A 21,276-nucleotide genomic window follows, 5' to 3' on the forward strand; every position below is an offset into this window, starting at 1 on the left:
CAGGAAAGAGCCCTGGGTTTGTGGGTAGGGACCCAGGTGCTGTCCTAGTGCTGTAACAAGTCTCTTTCCTTATCTATAAGTGGGCATCATCTACTCTGCCCTTTCTAAAATTCCTTTTCAGAGGATATTAGATAACATGCATAAAGTGCTTTGACATATAAAATGCTCTATAAATTAAATAATCCTGCTCAACTTGTTAAACTACACATTGTAAGCATTTCTAGCTCTCACTTGAGTATTCTAGGCAATTAGTTTTACCTTTCTCACAGTTAATTTATGTGGTATCTTAAAGAGGGCAGTGCACTCCGGGTGCTCAGAGTTAAAACAAAATAGCCAGGATCTTCAGTCCATCTCCATTCCTCCAGGCTTCGAGCAAGTTTCAGAAGGTTCCAGAAATCTTGGAGAGTCCCAGCCCTTATGATACAGAAGTGAAAAGGAATAGGGAGTTTGTACATCCTGTGACTCAAGTCAAAAGCAAAGCAAGGAGAAACTGAGTTTGTAAACTCTCAAAATTGACCTTTCATGACACCAGTTTTCTAAGTTATCTGGATTTTGGAGGCCCTTTTGTAAGGAAATTTGCTCCCTGAAACAGAGTCTAGGCCAAAAGTTTCTCAAAATATCTTTTGTGGGCAGTCCTGAAGATGATGAGATCTCTTAGCCCCCTTGACCAACTGACATCCAGTTAGAAAATGACATAGCTACTGGGCTGGACAGAACAAATGAGAAGTACTTACGTGTTTAAACTCCCCATTGTGGTGGCTGCATCAAGTCTGGCATCTTTCAGGCACTGACTCCTCTAGTATCCTTGATTCCCAAGACCACATGTGAAGAAGGTCTTTTCAAGAGAACATCGCAGGGGACGTCCCTGGTGGCACAGTGGTTAAGAATCCACCTGCCAATGCAGGGGACGCAGGTCCGATCCCTGGCCCTGGAGGATCCCATACTCTGCGGAGCAACTAAGCCCATGCGCCACAACTACTGAGCCTGCGCTCTAGAGCCCACGAGCAACAACTACTGAGCCCACGTGCCACAACTATTGAAGCCCACCTGCCTAGAGCCCGTGCTCCGCAACGAGAAGCCACCGCAATGAGGAGCCCAGGCACTGCAATGAAGAATAGCCCCCCCTCGCCGCGCACAGGAACGAAGACCCAACGCAGCCAAAAATAAATAAATAAAAATAAAGTAATTCAAAATAAAAAATTGCAGGGATTTTACTTCAATTTCTGCTACTATCTTGCTTTGTCCATTTACCGAGTTTGCAGCTAGTATCTTATTTGATGACAGAATAGTGAGGATACTGTTTTGGAATGTTAAAGCACTAGATAAGAGCAAAGTGATGTGTGTAAAATTCAGTGAGATCCTGAGATGCACTGGCAGAGTTCACATTCAGTTTCGGCATCAAATTTCCATCGGTGCCTGTTTGAATGGAGCGAACTTCTTCCCCATCGTGGAAGTGAGACCAGTATAAATCCGTGTCAAGGGTCGTAGCTGGCAAGGGCGAGTGTTCATTACTTGATGGCGTATATCCAGTTTTGGATCTAGCCCACCCCACCCCCGTGGGCGGAGTAAGTCACTGAAAAAAAGAAAAAAAAAAAAAGCAGTGTCGGGGGCTTCCCTGGTGGCGCAGTGGTTGAGAGTCCGCCTGCCGATGCAGGGGACACGGGTTCGTGCCCCAGTCCGGGAAGATCCCACATGCCGCGGAGCGGCTGGCCCCGTGAGCCATGGCCGCTGAGCCTGCGCATCCGGAGGCTGTTCTCCGCAACGGGAAAGGCCACAACAGTGAGAGGCCCGCGTACCGCAAAAAAAAGAAAAAAATCAGTGTCGCAGAAGGAAGCCTTGCTCCATCCCTTACTGCTTCATCCTTTCTCAAGCCCTGCATGCCTTGGCTTAGGCTAGCTTCCCCAGCAAGGCAAACCTGACAGTTTTCTGCAAACAGAACATGTCTCTCAGAGTTGTGGGTAAGGAAGGATCCAGAACCAAAAATGTCCAGAGGGGGAAAAAAAGCTAGTTGAGATATTTTCCTCCTTTTACCTAAGGTGGCACAGAGAAAGGGTGGGATTCCCCTTTGTAGCTTGTCAGTCTTGTGCCCGAGAGGCCAAAGTGAGGGGCATTTGAGATATCTTCAAGGAAACTGCGAGACTGATTTTCCCACTCAAGTCCTACCACACGAAAAAAAGAAGTTTAAAGTACTCAAAGTAGCCAAGTCAGCAGACAGTGTTGGTTTGCCTTATTCTAGTCCCCTTGACTCTACATTACTGAAATCATCCCACTGCCTTCCTGTTTCGGGGATGGAGGCTCTGGAGAGCCCTTTTCGGACCCCGAAGGCCACACCGACGACAAGCTAGGTCTTTGGCTTCCACACGCGGGGGGGAAACGTGTCCCCTCCGTTGGAGACCGAATGGCCTCAGGTATGCGCAGCGCGTAATGAGGTAACTCAGCACTGGAAAACCGCTCTCTGAGAGGCCGCTGCTGAGGGCCGGCCGCACCAGCAGAGATGCGGAAACCAGGAAGAACTTCCCCACCTTCCGGGCCTAGCGGGCCGGGGCGGGCCGGGGCGGGCCTTCCTCTCCGGCGCGGGGCGGGGCGGGGCGCGGCGGGGCGGGCGGGGCGGGGCGGGGCGGTTCTCTACCAGCCCTCCCCGGGTCCCTCTACTGCGCATGGCACGTTGCGTACCTCCCTCCCAGCAACTGGCCTGGCGGCAACGCGGCCTTAAACCAAGGAGGCGGAGCTGAGATTGGGTCGAGACTGCTTGCTAACTCCAGGACCAGGTACCGGGCTGGCGGGGCCGCCTGGTGCGCTCCAGGGAACGGTCCCTCCTGCCCTGACGCCGATTCCATCTCCTCGGGGGCGGGCCTCCGGCAGAGCGGCCATCCTAAGCCCCCCCTCGCCTTCTACGGGCCCCTTTTCACCCGAATTCTCGATTCCCGCGATGAGGGGCTGCAGCCCGAGAGCAGAATAGGCTTGGGCCTGGCCCGGAGACACCGGAGCAGAGTTGCCGGGCTCCCTCTCCTCTTCCCCCCTCATTTTCAGGTGGGAAACCTGGGGCCCAGGTGGCAATTTGTCCTGATCTAGCAAAGAGGAGGCATATCCTAGGCTGCCCTCTCCCCGCATCCCCCCACCACATCCCCATCTCATCCCAGGCTGGATAGCCAGTGGGTCAGGCCCTCGTAAGAACAGAGATCAGGTACTCCCTGAATCAGCCTAAACAGAGCTTCTGACTGTCTTGTTTTCCAAAATGTTTAAGTGCTCACAGTAGATTGGGGTGGAGATGAGGGGCGGGGGTAGGGAGGTGAGCGAGAGAGAAGGGGTGTGGTTAAATAAAATTGTTCAAGTTTTCAGGAAATGGGGAACTAACTTCTATGCCCAGCCTTCTGCTAAGATATCCTAGTATATTCTAACTTGACTTCTCCCAAAAGAGCAAAAGCCGTTCGAATTGATTCTTATTGTAATATCTGTTGGGGTAGAACCGTATTCCAATATGTATTTGTGGCATTAAAACAGTTTTTCATTGATTGATGGATACTTTTCTTTAGAGACCCCCAAGACTGTTTCTTGTCCCTGAGAGTTGAAGAAACCAAATCTTTCCTGATTTTCAAATCTCCTCAGGCCAGGAGCCTATTCAGCCATATGTTAGTGCTGAACGGGTTAAATCTGTTGCCCCACCCCCACCCTTTAACTAGGTTTCTTAGAGGTACTGTGGCGCAAATGCAGTGTTTATAGTTGTCATCGCAGACATGGAGGAAGTTTAGAAAACCAGTGACAAAAATAGGGAAAAAAGGAAAAATCAAAGTAAATGAACTCCTTTCTATACCACTTGGCATCTGGTCAACCTCAATGTCCAATCAGGTGATGCTTTTACAGTCATTATATCTTTGCACACACAGTCTTGACACTTCTCCCTAAGCTTCTCTATTATCACTCATGGTTTCTAGAGCACAGGCTTTGGAACAGACCTGATCAGTCCTCCACCACTTGCCTGTGTAACTTTGTTTTTTTTGTTTGTGTGTTTTTTATTTTTTGGCCATACCACACAGCTTGTGGGATCTTAGTTCCCCAGCCAGGGATCGAACCTGCAGTGGAAGTGTGGAATCTTAACCACTGGATCACCAGGGAAGTCCCATGCCTGTGTAACTTTGGGCATTTAACCTCTCTGAGTCTTAATTTCCTGATCTGTGAAACGAGGATCTATAATACTTGCTGTGAGCTGATCTCCATGAAGCATTTAGCACAGATCCTGGCACATACTAAGTTCACATAAGTGTCTGCTGCTTTTATTATTTTTACCATTATTAAGTTAACAGATACAGGAGTGCCAATATTAAGTGTTGGTCACAGTAGCCCCTGGGAATGCAACAGTGAATGAAATGCATTCCCTGCCTTGACAGAGTCTCTCTTCTAGTGGAGGAAACTGATAAATAGGCAATTAAGAGAGTGGTAGGTATAAGGGTTGAATACAGAGGCCAGACATCTAACATGGGTAGGGAGGGGCGGTCAGGGAGGACTTCCTGTAGCACAGGACACCTGAGATGAGTAGTGAAGGACAGGTAAAAGTTAGCAGATTGGGAGAGTGTTAGTGGTCCACAAGGAGAAGCAGGATCGTTAATGTTTTTCCTTTGGGTTCCATTTCCTACCTGCCTTTCAAGCTGCATGTCCTAAATATGGACCTATTCCAAGGCTTACTTCCCAGCTCTCTGCTTTTCTCTCACCATTTTCTTCTTTAGTGAATTTTTGTCGCTCATATAGCTTTAGCTGCTAACTTCCAAGTCCACATAGCCATCTCTAACCCCTCTTTTAAGCATCAGTCTTTTCAGTACTTCTCTAACTGAATGCTATTTCTACTTGGGATATATAACTGTTTTCTCAACCTCAGTATGACCTAAAAACTCAAACTCATCTTTCCACCAAAACTTCCATCTCTGAGCTTTCCCATTTTGTCTTTGACACGCTACTCTTTTCCCAGTTACTTGGGCACACACAAAAAAAGTCGGAGTCATCAGAGTTGTTCACAGTTAGAATGGGTTCCCTGATTAGGTAGTGAGTCTCTGGCATGAGAAGTTTTCAAGCAGAGACTAGATAACCTTATATTCAGGAGTTTTTTTTGTTTTGTTTTGTTTTTTTGCAGTTCTCGGGCCTCTCACTGTTGTGGCCTCTCCCGTTGCGGAGCACAGGCTCCGGACGCGCAGGCTCAGTGGCCATGGCTCACGGGCCCAGCCGCTCCGCGGCATGTGGGATCCTCCCGGACTGGGGCACAACCCACTTCCCCTGCATCAGCAGGTGGACTCTCAACCACTGCACCACCAGGGAAGCCCCAGGAGTTTTTAAAAGCAGTTCTTCCAAAGGGTGGAGGATAGGCTCGATGACTTATGGTGTACTTACTAACTAAATTTCTTTATTTTTCCTTCTCCCTATCCATCTATTTCTTAATATTCCCTCTGCCACAGGCTCTTATCGCCACAGATGTGGTCCAGTATAATTGTATTCTAACTGGCATTCCTTTTCTGGGTTATTTTCACCTCCCCCTCTCCCATCGTTTTGCAGATTAATATTCCTTAGAATGTTCCTTAGAACAAGGCTTCTCAAATGTCAATATGATGGTCCACAGATCAGCAACATTACCATCATATGGGAGCTTGTTAGAACTACCAGGCCCCACTTCAGACCTTCTGAATCAAAATCCGCATTTTAACAAGATCCCCAAGTGATTTACATGCACAATAAAGTTTGAGAGACACTACTGTAGACCACTGTTCTGTGTTTGTCACCTTTCTGTTCAAAACCTACAGTGGCTTCCTGCTGCCTGCTGAATAAGATCCGTGATCTAGCATGCACTTAAGGCCTGTTAATTGTTCTCATATGTGTGGAGTTCTGCTTCTGTAACTGCCCTCACATTAATTGGAGAGTATATGCAAAGTGCTGAAATACTGCTCGGCACATTTGGTCAGTCCTTCAGTATTACTGAGTGCCTCCTCTGTGCTAGGCGCTATTCTAGAAACCAGGAGATACACCTGTGGATATGTAAGCACTAAATAATCAGCAGCTAATACTATTTTATGCTTGGAATTCCCATTTTCTTTAAGTCCTGTTTGACATTCAAGCCCCACCTCTTCAATGAAACTATCCAGGTCCACCTAGCTAACTGTAATCTTTCCCTTTGCTGAACTTCATAAAGTGTTGCCCATTTCTACTTTTGCATTCCCCAGACCTGCTGAATTAAAATCTTTGGAGGTGGGAGTTTGGGCGGGCATCCATAGATTTTTCTAACAACACAAATGAATTTGAAACACATCCTGATTTGGGAACCAGTGGTTCAGATCATTAGAGAAGCTGTTGAAGTGGCAGCCTAGAACCAGTTCTTGGGTCTCTCCAATTGGGCAGTTATATTTGTTTATACAGTGTTTTGGAATTGACTTTATTTTCTATTTCCAGAGCATAGATAATTCCTTCTGAGGATAAAAATCATCTCTTTATCTACATTAATATTCTCTTTCCTTTCTGTTGTAGACTACAGATGGACGTGGATGTTGTCTTCTCTTAAATTTCTTTGGCTTGATGCTTTGTGTTTAATGTTATTAGACAATGTGCATTCTAATAATCTTTTTTTTCCAAATTCAATCTATATTTTTACTATTTCGTAGCAGGATAAATTATTCTCAGCATGGTGGGGTGGGGCTTCTATACGATCAGTGTTGGGGTGAGAATAAATGCAATTTGGTAAAAATCTATAGATGATTTTGAAAGGCCTCCTCACTCCCCTGGATTGAAAACCATTGCTTCGATTTCTCTGAAGCTGTTCTAAGGACTTTTAGATTCTGTGCACCACACTAAGTCCCCACCCCCATTGCCGTACCACTGCCACAACCCCTCACAACCCTACCCTACCTTAAAGAAAGAAGGGAAATGTGGCAGGGTTTTTTCTAGATTCTTCAAAAGCATTTCTGAGTATTTATTTTAATCATTTTACTTTTAAAATCAACTTTATTCAGATGTAATTCACCTATAACAAAATACACTTTTTTTTTTTTTTTGGTTTTTTTGGCTGCGCTGGGCCTTCTTGTGGCGTGCAGGCTTCTCTAGTTGCAGCGCACAGGCTCTAGAGCGTTTGGGCTCAGTAGTAGTTGCAGTGTGCGGGCTTAATTGCGGTATGTGGGATCTTAGTTCCCTGACCAGGGATCAACGGGCCCCCTGCATTGGGAGCGCAGAGTCTTAACCACTGGACCACCAAGGAAGTCTCAAATACGCCTGTATTAAGTGTACAGTTTGTTGAGTTTTGACAGATACACTCACATAACCACCATGCAATAAAGACACAGAACTTTTCCATCACCCTGAAAAGTTCTCATGTGTCTCTTTGAAGTTGGTCCCTCATCTCACTGTTGGTCCCAGGCAAGCAAGATCTGCTTTATGGGACTTCCCTTGTGGCTCAGAGTTTAAGAATCCAACTGCCAGTGCAGGGGACACGGGTTCGATCCCTGGTCCAGGAAGATCCCACATGCCACGGAGCAACTAAGCCCGTGCACCACAACTACTGAGCCTGTGCTCTAGAACCCGCAAGCCACAACTACTGAGCCTGTGTGCCACAACTACTGAAGGCTGCGTGCCTAGAGCCCGTGCTCTGCAACAAGAGAAGCCACCGCAATGAGAAGCCTGTGCACCGCAACAAAGAGTAGCCCCACTCACCACAGCTAGAGAAAGCCTGTGCGCAGCAACGAAGACCCAACGCAGCCAAAAATAATAAATAAAATAAATAACTTTATAAAAAAAAAAGATCTGATTTCTGTTGCATTTTTACTTTTTCTAGAATTTCGTGTAAATGGAAACAGTATGTAGATCTGTGTCTAACTTCTTTCACTTAACATGAAATTGTTGCCTATATCAGTAGTTTGTTCCTTTCTATTGCTGAGTAGTATTACATTGGTGTATGTACCACATTTTAAAAATCCATTTACCAGTTGGCAGATGTTTGGATTGTTTCCAGTTTGGGGCTCTCGTGAATAATGCTTTTACAAGCATTCATGTACAAGTTTATGAGAAAATATGTTTTCATTTCTCTTGAGTAGATTACCTAGGAGCAGAATTGTTGGGTCATAAGAAGCTGCTACACCATTTTCCAGTGTGGCCATATGTGTTTGCATTCCCACCAGCAACATATGAGAGTTCTGGTTGGTTGATATCAACACGTGGTATTGTCAGTCTTTATGTTTAGCCATTTTGGTGGCTGTTTAGTGGTATCTCAGTGTTGGTTTATGAACATTTCCCTGATCACAAGTGATGTTGAACATCATTTCATGTGCTTAGTGGCCACTCATATATCTTCTGTTCAGATATGTTGCCCGTTGTTTAAGCTGAGTTGTCTTATTATTGAGTATAGAAATTCTTTATGTATTCTGTATATAAAGTCCTTTGTAGACACACACACACACACACATATACATGCACACACAATATGTTTTCTCCCAATCTTTTCATTTTCTTAGTGGTGTCTTTCAAAGGTAGACATTTTTAATTTTGATAAAGATCAGTTTATCATATTTTTTGTTTTATATTTCATGCTCTTGATGTTCTTTTTTTGAATCTCTACTTATCCCAAGATCATGAAGATTTTCTCCTCTGTTTTCTTTAGTAGTTTTAACTTTCTGTTTAGTTCTATGATCCATTTCAAGTTAATTTTTGTGTACGATGTAAGGTAAGGGTCAATGTTCATTTTTTCTAAACAGATATCGAGTTGTATCCAGACTGTCTTTCCCCATGAAATTACTTTGGCCATTCTTTTGAAAATTAATTGACCATATATGCATGGGTCTATTTCTGGATTCTCTTTTCTGTTCCACTGATCCATTTGTCTATCCTTAGACCAAAGTACACTGTCTTGATTACTATAGCAATAAAGTAAGTCTGGAAATCAGGTAATGTAAGTCATAACTTTCTTTTTCAAAACTGTTTTGGCTATTTTAGGTCTCTTGTATTTCCATGTAAACCTTAGACTCAGCTTATCAATTTCTTTTAAAAGTCTGCTGGAATTTTGATTAGCATTGCACTGAATCTGTAGATCAATTTGGAGAGAATTAACATCTTAATGATATAGAGTCTTCCAATCTATGAACATTGTGCAGACCTCTTATCTAGATCATCTTTAATCCCTCTTAGCAGTGTTTTATAATTTTAAACGTACAGGTCTTATCCATAATTTATTAAAATATTCCTAATTATTTTATGGTTTTGTAGGTATTATTGATGGTATTGTTTTTTAAATTTCATTTTCTACTTGGTTGTTGCTAGTATATAGAAATACAATTGCATTTTATAATTGACCTTTCTAAATTCATTTTAAGTATAATGATTTTTTTATAGAATACTTAGAGTTTTCTATGTATACAATCATGTCTACATAGAAAATCATAAAGAATTTTACATCTTTTCCAATCTATATGCCTTTTATTTCTTCTTGCCTTTTTGCATTGGCCAAGACCACTAGTACAATGATGAATAGCAGTGATAAGAACATTCTTGCTTTCCTTCTGTCCTTAGAAGAAACTCATTCATTCTTTTTACTGTTAATAGATGTTAGCTATAAATTTTTTTTTAATTTTTGAATTTTATTTTTTTATACAGCAGGTTCTTATTAGTCATCAATTTTATACACATCAGTGTATACATGTCAATCCCAATCGCCCAATTCAGCACACCACCATCCCCACTCCCCTGAAATTTTTTATACGTATCTTTTAGCAAGTTGACTTGGTAAATTCTATTTCTATTCTATTCCTAGTTGACTATTCCCAATTGACTAAGAGGTTTTTTTTCTTTAACTTGTGGGTTAGTGTTGAATTTTGTTAGATGCTTTTTCTCCATTTATTGAAATGATTGTATTTTTACTTGCTTACTCAGTTAATAAGGTAAAATGACATCGATTCATTTTTTAAAATTCCTTAAAATTGGTTGTTCTTTATTTGCAAACAACTTCAAACAAAGACAGTTTTGTGTACATTGACTCATTTTTAAATGTTAAACCAATCTGTTATTCCTGAAGTAAGCCCCACTCGGTCATGATGTATTATGCTTTTAGCCATTCTAGATATAAATTCTTAACTATAAATAGCAAACATAAGATAAGATCAGGATGATATGAAAAAAGATACATTTGAGAAATGGCCAAAGCTCTTGGAAATGGGTAACAAAAATGTAAAACTTAGTAGAAAGGTTGGAAAATAAAGTTTGAAGACGTCTCCTAGAAAGCAGAGAGTTGTAAAGTATGAGTGAAATAAATACAAAATTGGGGGCTAATTCTAGCAGTACACCTTTAACTATTAGAGTTTCTGTTCCTATTTCTTGTCAAAGAAATGATATTCCCCAGAATTGGAAGCCCCAAATCTCCACACTATAAAGGCTGACTAAGTGCAACTGACTAAGCAGCTAGTCCAGACCGCAGCAGGATGGAGGGCCTCTGGAAGGCCGTCTCCAGGGGAAAATTGGAATGGATGAGTTTGAGTGTATGGAAAAACACACTGATGAGACTAATAGCAGAAATGTTGAAGTATTTGGAAAAGTTAATAGCTACATGGAAAAACAAGCAAGTGAAGAAATGAGACCATTATTAACTCTAGGGGGGGAAAATGAGTGTATGGGGCAGAAGACGCGGTCACCTCTGTTTGCCTCAATGAAGAACCATGTTTGCATAGTCCTAGTAATGTAAATTTGGACTATTGTTTTAACCAAAATTTATGTCAGAACTATGTTGGGAGAATGAAGGCAGGAATGTAGGGTGCAGGAAGTTGATGTAGGAGAGCTTAGTCTTCACCTACCATGGTAGGAAGTTAGTAGATAAATGTCTAAAATGGATAAGTCATGACACATAAACAGCATTTAAGAATGATGATAAAAAGGAGGATAAACAGACAAAAGAATTGAAGGTAATTGCTTCTGCAGAGGGGCCAGTGGAGGGTTGGGTCATGAGAAATTTAAAGATTAATTTAAACAAAAAAACCCTATAAAAAACTTCTCTTACAGATATTGCAGTATTTCAGAATGTATTTGGCCAAAGTACATCCAGGTTTATTGTCACTTAAAGTTTCTCTAAACAAATCTTTAGAATCTAGGAATTTGTAGGTCTAGTGCAGTGCTTTGAATGGTAGACTCATAGTAGGTTTTTGTTAATCAACAAATATTTCTATAAAAGCAGATTTGACTAACTACCTGTGTCTATTTTCCTTTTAGGTTTAAATTTTTGAAATTGAAGTAGGTCTACACGTTAGGAACTCATGTCTTTTCTTGTAAGTAAACCAGAGCGAATTAGGGTGAGTGTTTCTCTTCTTCTGGCTTTACTATTTTTTATTTTCTGAAAAGCAGTGTGTTTGGCAGATATTGTAGGAGGTTTTTGGAGTTTTTTTTTATGTGATGTTCAGAATCATACAGAAGTGAGGGATGTAGAAAGTAAAGTAGGTATTGCAGCCTCCACTCCTAAGAAAAGAACTTGCAGGGACATCCCTGGTGGCGCATTGGTTAAGAATCCACCTGTGAATGCAGGGGACACGGGTTTGAGCCCTGGTCCGGGAAGATCCCATGTACCGCAGAGCAACTAAGCCTGTGTGCCACAACTACAGAGCCTGTGTGCCACAACTACTGAAGCCCGCACGCCTAGAGCCCATGCTCCGCAACATGAGAAGCCACCACAATGAGACGCCCGTGCACTGCAACGAAGAGTAGCCCCCGCTTGCCACAACTAGAGAAAGCCTGCGTGCAGCAGTGAAGACCCAACGCAGCCAAAAATAAATAATAAATAAATTTTTTAAAAAAAGAAACGAATTTGCAGGCAGAGGCTGGCCAGAGACATAGAATATACCCACCAGCTTGTCTGATAGAGGAGAAACAAGGTGGCTTATTTTATGATTATCAGTCATTCAACATTAAATGAGTTGCTGGCCCTTTTCAGTGTAGATGTGTACCTACTAATGATCTGCCTGTTTCCTACACATTTTCAGTGAGTTTGTGTGTGTGTGTGTTTGTTTTTTTTTTTTTTGCGGTACGCGGGCCTCTCACTGCCGTGGCCTCTCCCGTCGCGGAGCACAGGCTCCGGACGCGCAGGCCCAGCGGCCATGGCCCACAGGCCCAGCTGCTCCGCAGCATGTGAGATCCTCCTGGACTGGGGCACGAACCCACATCCCCTGCATCGGCAGGCGGACTCCCAACCACTGCGCCACCAGGGAAGCCCAGTTTGTGTGTTTTAAAAATCAGCATCGGACTTCCCTGGTGGCTCAGTGGTGTGGAGTACGCCTGCCAGTGCAGGGGACACAGGTTCGAGCCCTGGTCCAGGAAGATCCCACATGCCACAGAGCAGCTAAGCCTGTGTGCCACAACTACTGAGCCTGTGCTCTGGAGCCCGTGAGCCACAACTACTGAGCCCACATGCCACAACTACTGAGCCTGTGCTCTAGAGCCCACGAGCCACAACTACTGAGCCCGTGTGCCACAACTACTGAGGCCCGTGTGCCTAGAGCCTGGGCTCCGCAACAGGAGAAGCCACCGCGATGAGAAGCCCACGCACCACAACAAAGAGTAGCCCCCGTTCACTGCAACTAGAGAAAGCCCTCGTGCAGCAACAAGGACCCAATGCAGCCGAAAATAAATAAATTAATTAATAAAAAAAAAATCAGCATCAGATTGTAATCATTGGAACACTTTTTTGAACCCGGGCCCTTGGCAGTGAAGGCACGAAGTCCTAACCACTGGACCACCAGGGAACTGCCATCATAGGTTTTAATTGAAGGCTTTTTGAAAAATTTTATTACACCTGAGAACTTCACTAGCTAAAATGACCTCAAGAACAAATACTGGGTTTAGCTTCTTTACAAGCTTCCTAAATGATTTCCTAAAAAACTATCTTGTTTATTATCAAGTACTCAATTTCTAACTGCTGTAGTAATTATTTTAAAATTCTGTAACACTGTATGTGTACTGTGAGACATTGTGAATATACCACTTTCTTTTTTTTTTCTCTTTTGGCCGCACGGCTTGTGCGATCTTAGTTCCCCAACCAGGGACTGAACCCGGGCCACAGCAGTGAAAGCCTGGAATCCTAACCACTAGGCCACCAGGGAACTCCCTTAATATACCACTTTCTTTAAATATTAAGGTGTCAATTATATTTTGTGTTCCAGTGAATATAAATTTTTTATATCAATTTTTTAAATTTACAGTGTTCTTTTTTTAATTTGGAAAAAATTGATATAGAGAATGATGTTATAGTTTAAATTCATAGTCCATATTATGCAACTTATTTCTGAATGTTCCTTAATCTTCCTTTTTCTTATGTTTATGTGGTAAGAATAACTTATATTGGAAAGAGTAAACCTCTCTATTAATTAAGAGAAACAAAACAGAATCCCTCCTTAGCCTGAACTCTACCCAGTGGAAAGAATACCCCTAAGCCAAGCTTTAATACCAGCCCTTGAGTGAAATACAACCTTGATCCCATTGCTTTTATGTATGAGCTGCTTTTCTATTTCAACCTAACCTGATTCAGGTGAAACCAGACCGCTGATCGGTATGATGGAAATCCAATACTAGTTTGAAATAGTCCAGTAAAGTGAACCATAGATTAGTCATGCTAGTTTGGTCCTTGTAAACTTGGTAGAAAATGTAAACGTTGGTGACGTCTTTAGAAATCCTAGCGGATGAAAGAATATGCAGTTTGCTATTTCCTTTTACAAACTAATAGAGGCTTGTGAAAAACTGTTTCATCCCTATTTTCTGTGTGTGAATTCCAGTAGTTTTCAAATTGGCATTAATGATCCAAAGCATCTGTAATAGACAGCCATGGGATGAATAAGATGGAACCAAAAGGCACTTTTATATGTAGGAAGGACAAAAGCATGCTTCATTATCAGGGCCAGTACTACTTATTTCTCATCTGTCAGATTTAAGAATTGTTCATCAAATTAGGCAAAGAAGAATAGAGAAAGGAATTAATCTATTGTGTTCAGTTGATTTAAATCCAAGATTCTTTTCAAAACTTTTCCATAGAAATGTAGCTTAACTGTACTGCATGATTCGCTTTTTGTAGTTGTCTTTTTGTCTATCTAATGGCTGATAGTTAATTTTTTGTGGCTTGGAAGAAATACTAATTCTCTTTGGGGTTTTCCTCTTTAGCGGTGGGTCTCGGAAAAGTTCATTGTTGAGGGCTTAAGAGATTTGGAACTATTTGGAGGTAAGTACAGTATGGCATTTAGCCATCACTTCAGGATAAATATCGCTGCCTTTTTGTTGATTAAATCAATTTATAGAAATTAGCAATTTAAGGGCAAGTTGTTATATTTGTTTGGCTACAGCTGTTATATTTACTTGGCTCCTTTTTGAATCCATGCTTTCCCCAAAATTTGAGGACTAATCCGGCAGTTGTCCTTGGCCTGTCTTGATTGTTAGAAAGCCAGTATTTACTTAAAAGCACACGTGTTTCTTCTAAGTATTTGGCTATGAAATACATATTCTTAAAGGAAAAAAAGTAGGTGTTTAAAAGTCTCTAGCCTTGAAGATTTAAAAAATAAAATTATAGTCAGGACAAAGGTAGCAGTGATATAAAAGTTATGGTTTTTCTGATCAATCTAGTTGACTCATCTTTTCATGAGACTTAGAGACTAGAGAAAAAAAAAATCTGTCAGGACAAAAATACTAACTTCCTATTGTAAAATCTAAATGTTGATTCGAAGTAAAGTAGGTTTGCAATTTTGAGGTTTAACAAACCCAGGCACTCCCCTTTGGCTATTTTCCAACTGAGCTGTTTTGGGAACTGTGATCTTGACTTAAGGCAAGGAAAATTCTTTTTCTATAAAAATAATAGTAGTAAAGCCCCTTTCTTTTTATCTGTACACCATGATACTCTCTTCAGCTCCTATAGCTAAAGAAATGGGTTATCAGATAGAGTGTGTTGGTTAACTGATCCAAACTACCTCGAGAGGCTTGAGTAATTGAAAACTCAAACTTGCTAGTGACTAGGTAGCACCTATTAATTTATTTTCCCTACTGCCACTCAAAGAACTTCTGGAGTTGAATTATTCATAAACTTTGTCAAAGGGTTTTAGAGAAGACAAATAAGAGTTTAGAAAAATGATGAGTTATTTTTGTTTTGGTTATAAAGAATAAAAGTAATCTGCACAGTAAAGGAAAGGCTAGTGGAACAAAAATACTATGTTCTGGTGCTATTCTCATTTTTTCCCCCAGCATTAAGGGCAATACAGTGGTTTAAAAGTAAACATTGGCATTGATGGAAATTGAGTTGGAAGTCCAGTTTACATTAATTAGCTAAAAATATTCCAGTTATGTGAATTAGATGAATGGATTTTGGTTTCAGTGTCTTGAGTGTAGGATCTCTGGATGTCTTTTGAAAATTCCCTAGTCTCTGGTCTGAGGAGGATGAAGAGATTGTTCTGTATATTGTTTACAGCTTAATGAAGTGTATGTTACCAAGCTGATACAGCTTGGAATTTGCCTTCTGCTCTAAGAAGCCTTGGTTTGATTTCCTTTTACCTATTCACCTGGCTTATCTTTGACTTGTAAGAAGCCCCTCTTAAGCAGCCGCTCCTGCCATTTATATACCAGAAAACTGATGTCCATGGCACACACACAAAAATCTTATTTTGATAAATTGAGGCTAATTTACTCTGCACCCAATATCTAGCAATATAATTTAAGATATTTGGAGATGTGTAATCATTCCAATACTTTACAGTTAAAATCTTTACTTTGATCACTTTTCAGAATAGAGAAAATAAAAAGCACAGATACAGAATTTGTCTTCTTTTGGAGCAGAAAGTCATTTAAGTTGTCCTTTGCTTTATTCTTATTCATCAGGAGTAGCAGAGAGCCAAAAAGCCCTTGCTTTATTTTCATTTAGAATAGAATGTATCTGACTGGAGAATCAAATTGGGTAATGGTCCCACAAACACATGTGACTGTATTAAAACTTTTTTGTCTTTTTATTTTGGAAAACCTGTTTTCTAGTCCCTGCACTCCCTGGGAAATAGCCAACCATGCATATAATTTTATAATGAATTTTATGTTCACAGTATAAGACTCTGAAAGTAGCCTATTGAAAGTAACATTGTGTGCTGATGGAAAGTAATTGTATGACCAGAACTATAGCAGTTGAGTTGTACTCAGTAAAGAATACCCGTAGAATAAGAGCCTTGCCAAGTTTTGAAGAGCCATAGATTCATGTTTAAAACTCCATCTATCTGCAGCATTTTTACTGTGGATCTCTGGGGCTGTGTGTGTGTGTGTGTGTGTGTGTGTGTTTGTGTGTATGTAGCACTGCAGGCACTTTTTGCTGTAATGATTCTTAAGTGGTTTCCATTAGTAAATGTAGTCCTAAGTGCAGTAATTGCTGTTCTGAATGTGGGTGTGTCTTGTTCCAAAACCCAAAATGCCAACACTCAATCTCTCCACTCCAGAGCAGCCTCCGGGTGACACTCGGAGAAAAGTAAGTGATTTTCCAGGCTCTAGCACTGTGGCTTGTTGCATGGAGGTGACTTGTGGAATGTTGTATGTTTTTTTGGTTGGCTTATCATTTTATGTTTCTGCTCATCTGTCACTGAGTTTTATACATGGTATATAATTCTTCTCCTTGTGGGGACTTAGGTTTCACCCTAGAGAGATTCTGATGTGTACTTTGAAAACTGAAAAACTCTCAGGCACTTTTTCTGTCTCCTCCCCTTTGTAGCCTTACCAGTCACCAGCCACCCCCTCCAAAAACTAAAAGGGACAGTTTCAACACTCTAACATGTGGTTATCTTTCAGTGGCTAGTAGTACTAAGTTTCCCATCCTTAGTCTATTAATAATAGATTTCAGTCCACAGAGATAATATAGATCTCTGTCTAGATTATAAGGCAGGACGTCAAATCTAGTTTAAAAACAAAACCCCATGTTTTAAAGTACAAAACAGAAAATGTATTTTTTTGGCAGAAGTTTCAAGACTCTTGCCCTGCTTCTTACTCTTCTAGTTTATTTTACCAGTGGAAATAACAGCAGCGTGCCAAGCTGCTTTTTTTTTTTTAATTTGTTTATTTATTTATTTATTTTTGGCTGCCTTGGGTCTTCGTTGCTGCGCGCGGGCTTTCTCTAGTTGGGGCAAGCGGTGGCTTCTCTTGTTGCGGAGCATGGGTTCTAGAGCGCGTGGGCTTCAGTAGTTGTGGCATGCGGGCTCAGTAGTTGTGGCTTGCAGGCTCTAGAGCGCATGCTCAGTAGTTGTGTCTCACGGGCTTCGTTGCTCCACAGCATGTGGGATCTTCCCTGACCAGGGCTCGAACCTGTGTCCCCTGCATTGGCAGGCAGATTCTTAACCACTACGCCCCACCAGGGAAGTCCCCAAGCTCCTTTTGATACTGTGAATCAGTGTCTTATACAGAGAGGATAAGAGCCCTTTTCTCCATAGACGTCTTCCTCTTTTCAGATAACAGACCTTTGTGCCTTTTGCAGGCAGCTCCAAGGTGAGTGAAGGGTGATGCTGCTGACTAGGGATTTCTTTCTGAGTAAAGCTTGGCTGCGCTTTCCTAGCCAAGAGCACTTCACTATCAGATCCCAATATTTTCCAGTCAGGAGACCAAAAACGTGCCCTATAGGATCAGTTGGGTATTTTTCCAGAGTACAGCGCCAATTATATATAGTTCTTATATTTTCACAGCGGCTGACGTTATACCAAAAATTATCCTGTGTGAAACCTTTGGGAGGTTGAATGTGCTTATTTGTTGGACATTTCATAAATATTGTGTTTGTGGGCTTTATTGCATTTTGTCTTTAAACAAGCTCTTTAAACAAAGTTATCCTTTTATGGTCATTTCTGGATAGCAGTAGCTTATGTGTTTTTCAAATGCTTCAAAATGAACAAAGTGCTTTTCATGGTGGGGGAAACTAAGAAAAGACTTCGATAGAATTCGTTTCTTTCTCTAGGCAATTTGAGATTATACATTATACTAATAAAACCGTGCCATGCTATGTTTAACGAGAATGGGCTAAATATCTCCTTTTCATCTGAATTTTGACCTTTTCTAAATCGGAAGCAGTATAATGGACTAACCTGCCTTTCTTGTGGTAAAACCAGACCGAATCTCTTCCTTTCAAAATAGTGCCTTTGTTTGTTTGTTTTCCTAAATAAAGGTCGCCTTCTGTCTGAGTTCAGACTATAGAACATCCACAAAGTAGAAAGCATCCATTTTAGGGTCATTTCCGGGGAGTTGGGGACAGAATGGTAGAGGGGTCACAGCAGCCACCAGACGAGTTCATTTCATGCGATTCTGGATTTGCCCAATGAACTCATCTTCCCAATTACCTAAAGAATTTCATTTTCTAAACCTAACACTTTGAAGTAGTTTTCCATAGTCAACGAAGACAGTAGAAATATTGTCAAGTTACGAACTAATCATATCAGTAGTTTAATGAATCATTTCTCACCTAGGCTCAACAAAAGTGTGGCTTTAGTGTGTAGCCTGGTAGGTAGTATGTCTTACGTGCACTCCTGGCAAGGAAAAGGGAGATAGGTAATTTTAAGAAAAAAGTATCCTATATGTAGTTTATCCAAAGGGAGTTATTTAAAGTGCCTATAAAAGAATTTTTTTAAATCTCAGGTCTCAGCTGTTCCTCATAGTCCTTTTTTTTTTTCAAATTAGAGAAGCAAGGAGTTTGCCTAGAGATCAGAGGAGAGACCTTCAAATACAAAGTCATTGTAGGTTTGTCCTCGTTGGGGCCATATTGTTACCTGCTAAAAAATGCAGTCCTTTCTCACATGCAGGTGTCAGATTCTGATCTGTGAAGTTCCCCGGGTAACAGGGAAGCTAGGGAATGTGTTGTAGGAGGGCTGGCGTTTGCGGTATAAGTCAGCATGTGGAACTGTCTCCAGTGGAACCGACTGGTACGTTTGCTCTCCTCTCCAGCCCATGGGAATAACAAGGTCATGGGCAGAAAACCTCCTGAGTTCAAACGTTGCTTAAATGATTACTTTTTAAGTAGATGCCAGCACTGTTGTAGGCCTTGGGGAATACATCAGTGAAGGAGACAGACAGGCCCTGCCCCGACAGAGCTTGCGTTCTAGTAGAGAAGACAGGCAGTAGACAAAATAAACTGCAGTGACCGCTATGAAGAAAATCAAGCAAGATGACATAATAGAGTGACTGGGAGCTGCTTTACTCGGCGGGACAGAGTCTTCAATGAATAGGTGACATTTGAGACCTCAAGGACGAGGAGAAGCAGCGATGGGAAAATAGTGGGGCAGGAGTGTCCCAAAAGGAGGGACAGCCGGTGCGAGGTTGCTAAGACTGCTGGTTCGTGGGGGTCAGGTGCGGTGGGTCAGGGCAGCCCCGTGTGGGGCGAAGTCGTGGAAGTAGGCAGCGGCCGGGTCGTGTGGATCCTCACAGGCCGGAGTAGGGGGTGTTGGGTCCGAAAGCAAGCCGCTGAGTTTTGTGTTAACCGGTGACACTGATTTTATTGAGGGCAGGTCGATACTTGAGAAAACAGCAAAACAGAGCAAGAGTCTGTGCAGCGGGTTAGAGGTATGAGGTGAAGCTGGGACTCCCCAAAGTCAGCCTAGCCGGCGGCGACGTTCTCAGCAGCTGGGGAGTCGCTGTGTCGGAGCTCTTGGTTTAGGCTTTTTGCTCAAATTGTTACCGAGTCCAAGCTTGCTCCGCTCGCCGCACACCAGGTCAATAAATTGGGAGACGAGGTGTTGAGGCCAGGGATATGACTTTATTCGGAAAGCCGGCAGACCGAAAAGATGGCGGACTAGCGTCTCCAAAAAAACCATCTTATCGGAGTTTGGATGCCAGTTTCTTTTATAGAACAGAGCGGGGAGGAGATGAGGAAGTAAAGTAAAAAGGCCGTAAGTTTTGCAAATATCACCTTGAATGGCCAGCCTCGGGGAGGGGATGTGTTCATTTTTTCTTTCTCGCATCCATCCACAGGTGGACGGGGTCAGGATGCTTCCCTGAACAAAGGCACTTTGGTTTAACATTCAGGCAGAGGGGCAGGGTTCCCTGAGGCAGGCCATTGTGTATAGACAGTATCCTTTAGTGAACAAAAGCAATGGAAGCAAAGGTTAAAGTAAAACAGATCCAACATGGAGTCAGATTTGGTTCTTCCCTGTTACGAAATCTGTACTCCATTTTGTTCCTTGATTGTCTGTGTGAGGCACTGGCTGGCACCAGTATCTTGCTTTGAAGACAAGATAGTTTCAAGAAGCTACAGTGGCTATTAAGTCATCCTAGAATCTGTTTTCAGAGCATTTGGAAACACAGAAACCTGTAAAAAACAAAATCAAACCAACTTTAACTATCGATCAAGCCCTATTTAGGAGTCTCTGTTTTCTCCATTTTCTCTGTTCCATCTTCTTTGCTGAACAGGAGAGTGACCAAAAAGTAGACAGCAAAAGAGAGAGGGGAAGAATAGAATTCATATTTATTGAATACCTGTGATACACCAAGTAGTGCTAAGCTCTTTACATATTTTATCTCATTTCATAGTCACAACAACCCTGTGAAGTGGGGATTGTTCCACGGATGAGATGATGAAGATCTCAGGGCTTAGAGGGACCTGCCCAGGGTCACAGAGCAAGGGATAGACTGAGTTCAAGTTCTGCCTATCCCTGGCCCCTAAGCCGCGAGTCTTCACATTATACCACATATTTTACTTAAAACAGCCTTTCCCAAATCATCTTCCCCCAAATTTAACGGATGTTAGGCACAACAAGACTTCTCTGGACAGGTATCTTTGGGAAATGTTAGGTTAAACGAAGTTATACTTTGTCAAATTACAGAACTTCTCAAAGCCCTTAATATGGGAGTACCCCTTGTGGTTGTCCATGAGAAGGAGAGTGCTGCATTTTGTAAGTTAATTGGACGTGTAAACTTTTTTCATGCGTTAACTGGCAGGATCCGTGTTCCATGGGGCCTCCTTTGGGGAAATCCTGCATTAAAACAACTAGATAGAAAAGTGGACAAGAGACAGAAATAGGCATTTTCACTCTGGAGAAAACCCACGTAGCCAATAAATGCATGAAAAATGCTCAACTTCATTAGCACTCGGAAATGTAAATCAGACCCACAATGAGACTGGCAGAAATGAAGTCTGAATATACCAAGTGTTGGGGAAAAGATGGATCAACAAGAACATACATGTATCGCTGGCGGGAATGTAAATTGATATAACCATTGTGGAAAACCGTTTGGCATTTTTTTCTAAAGTCGAATGTTCATATACTCTGTGACCTCCAGTTCCACTCCTAGGTGTAAGCTTTAGTGTAA

At 42.0% G+C, this 21,276-nt stretch overlaps 1 protein-coding gene across 6 annotated transcripts in view; it reads left to right on the forward strand.

Moving 5' to 3' along the window:
- The first annotated feature begins 2,663 nt into the window (after positions 1-2,663).
- Positions 2,664-21,276, forward strand: part of STRADA (STE20 related adaptor alpha) — a 29,670-nt gene continuing 11,057 nt past the window's right edge. Inside the window, exons 1-4 of one of the 6 annotated variants that reach the window (XM_082679357.1) lie at positions 2,664-2,768; positions 11,212-11,291; positions 14,143-14,200; positions 16,440-16,468. In XM_082679357.1, the coding sequence (XP_082535483.1) occupies positions 11,256-11,291; positions 14,143-14,200; positions 16,440-16,468 (123 nt within the window). In that variant the 5' untranslated portion in view covers positions 2,664-2,768; positions 11,212-11,255. Of the gene's footprint in view, positions 3,031-11,211; positions 11,292-14,142; positions 14,201-16,439; positions 16,469-21,276 lie in introns of those variants that run through there. The other 5 variants (XM_082679359.1, XM_082679358.1, XM_082679360.1 and 2 more) reach the window with 5 other exon arrangements.

This window comes from Grampus griseus, assembly GCF_964374135.1.
Source record: "Grampus griseus genome assembly, chromosome: 20".
In the NCBI taxonomy this organism is placed as follows: domain Eukaryota; kingdom Metazoa; phylum Chordata; class Mammalia; order Artiodactyla; family Delphinidae; genus Grampus; species Grampus griseus.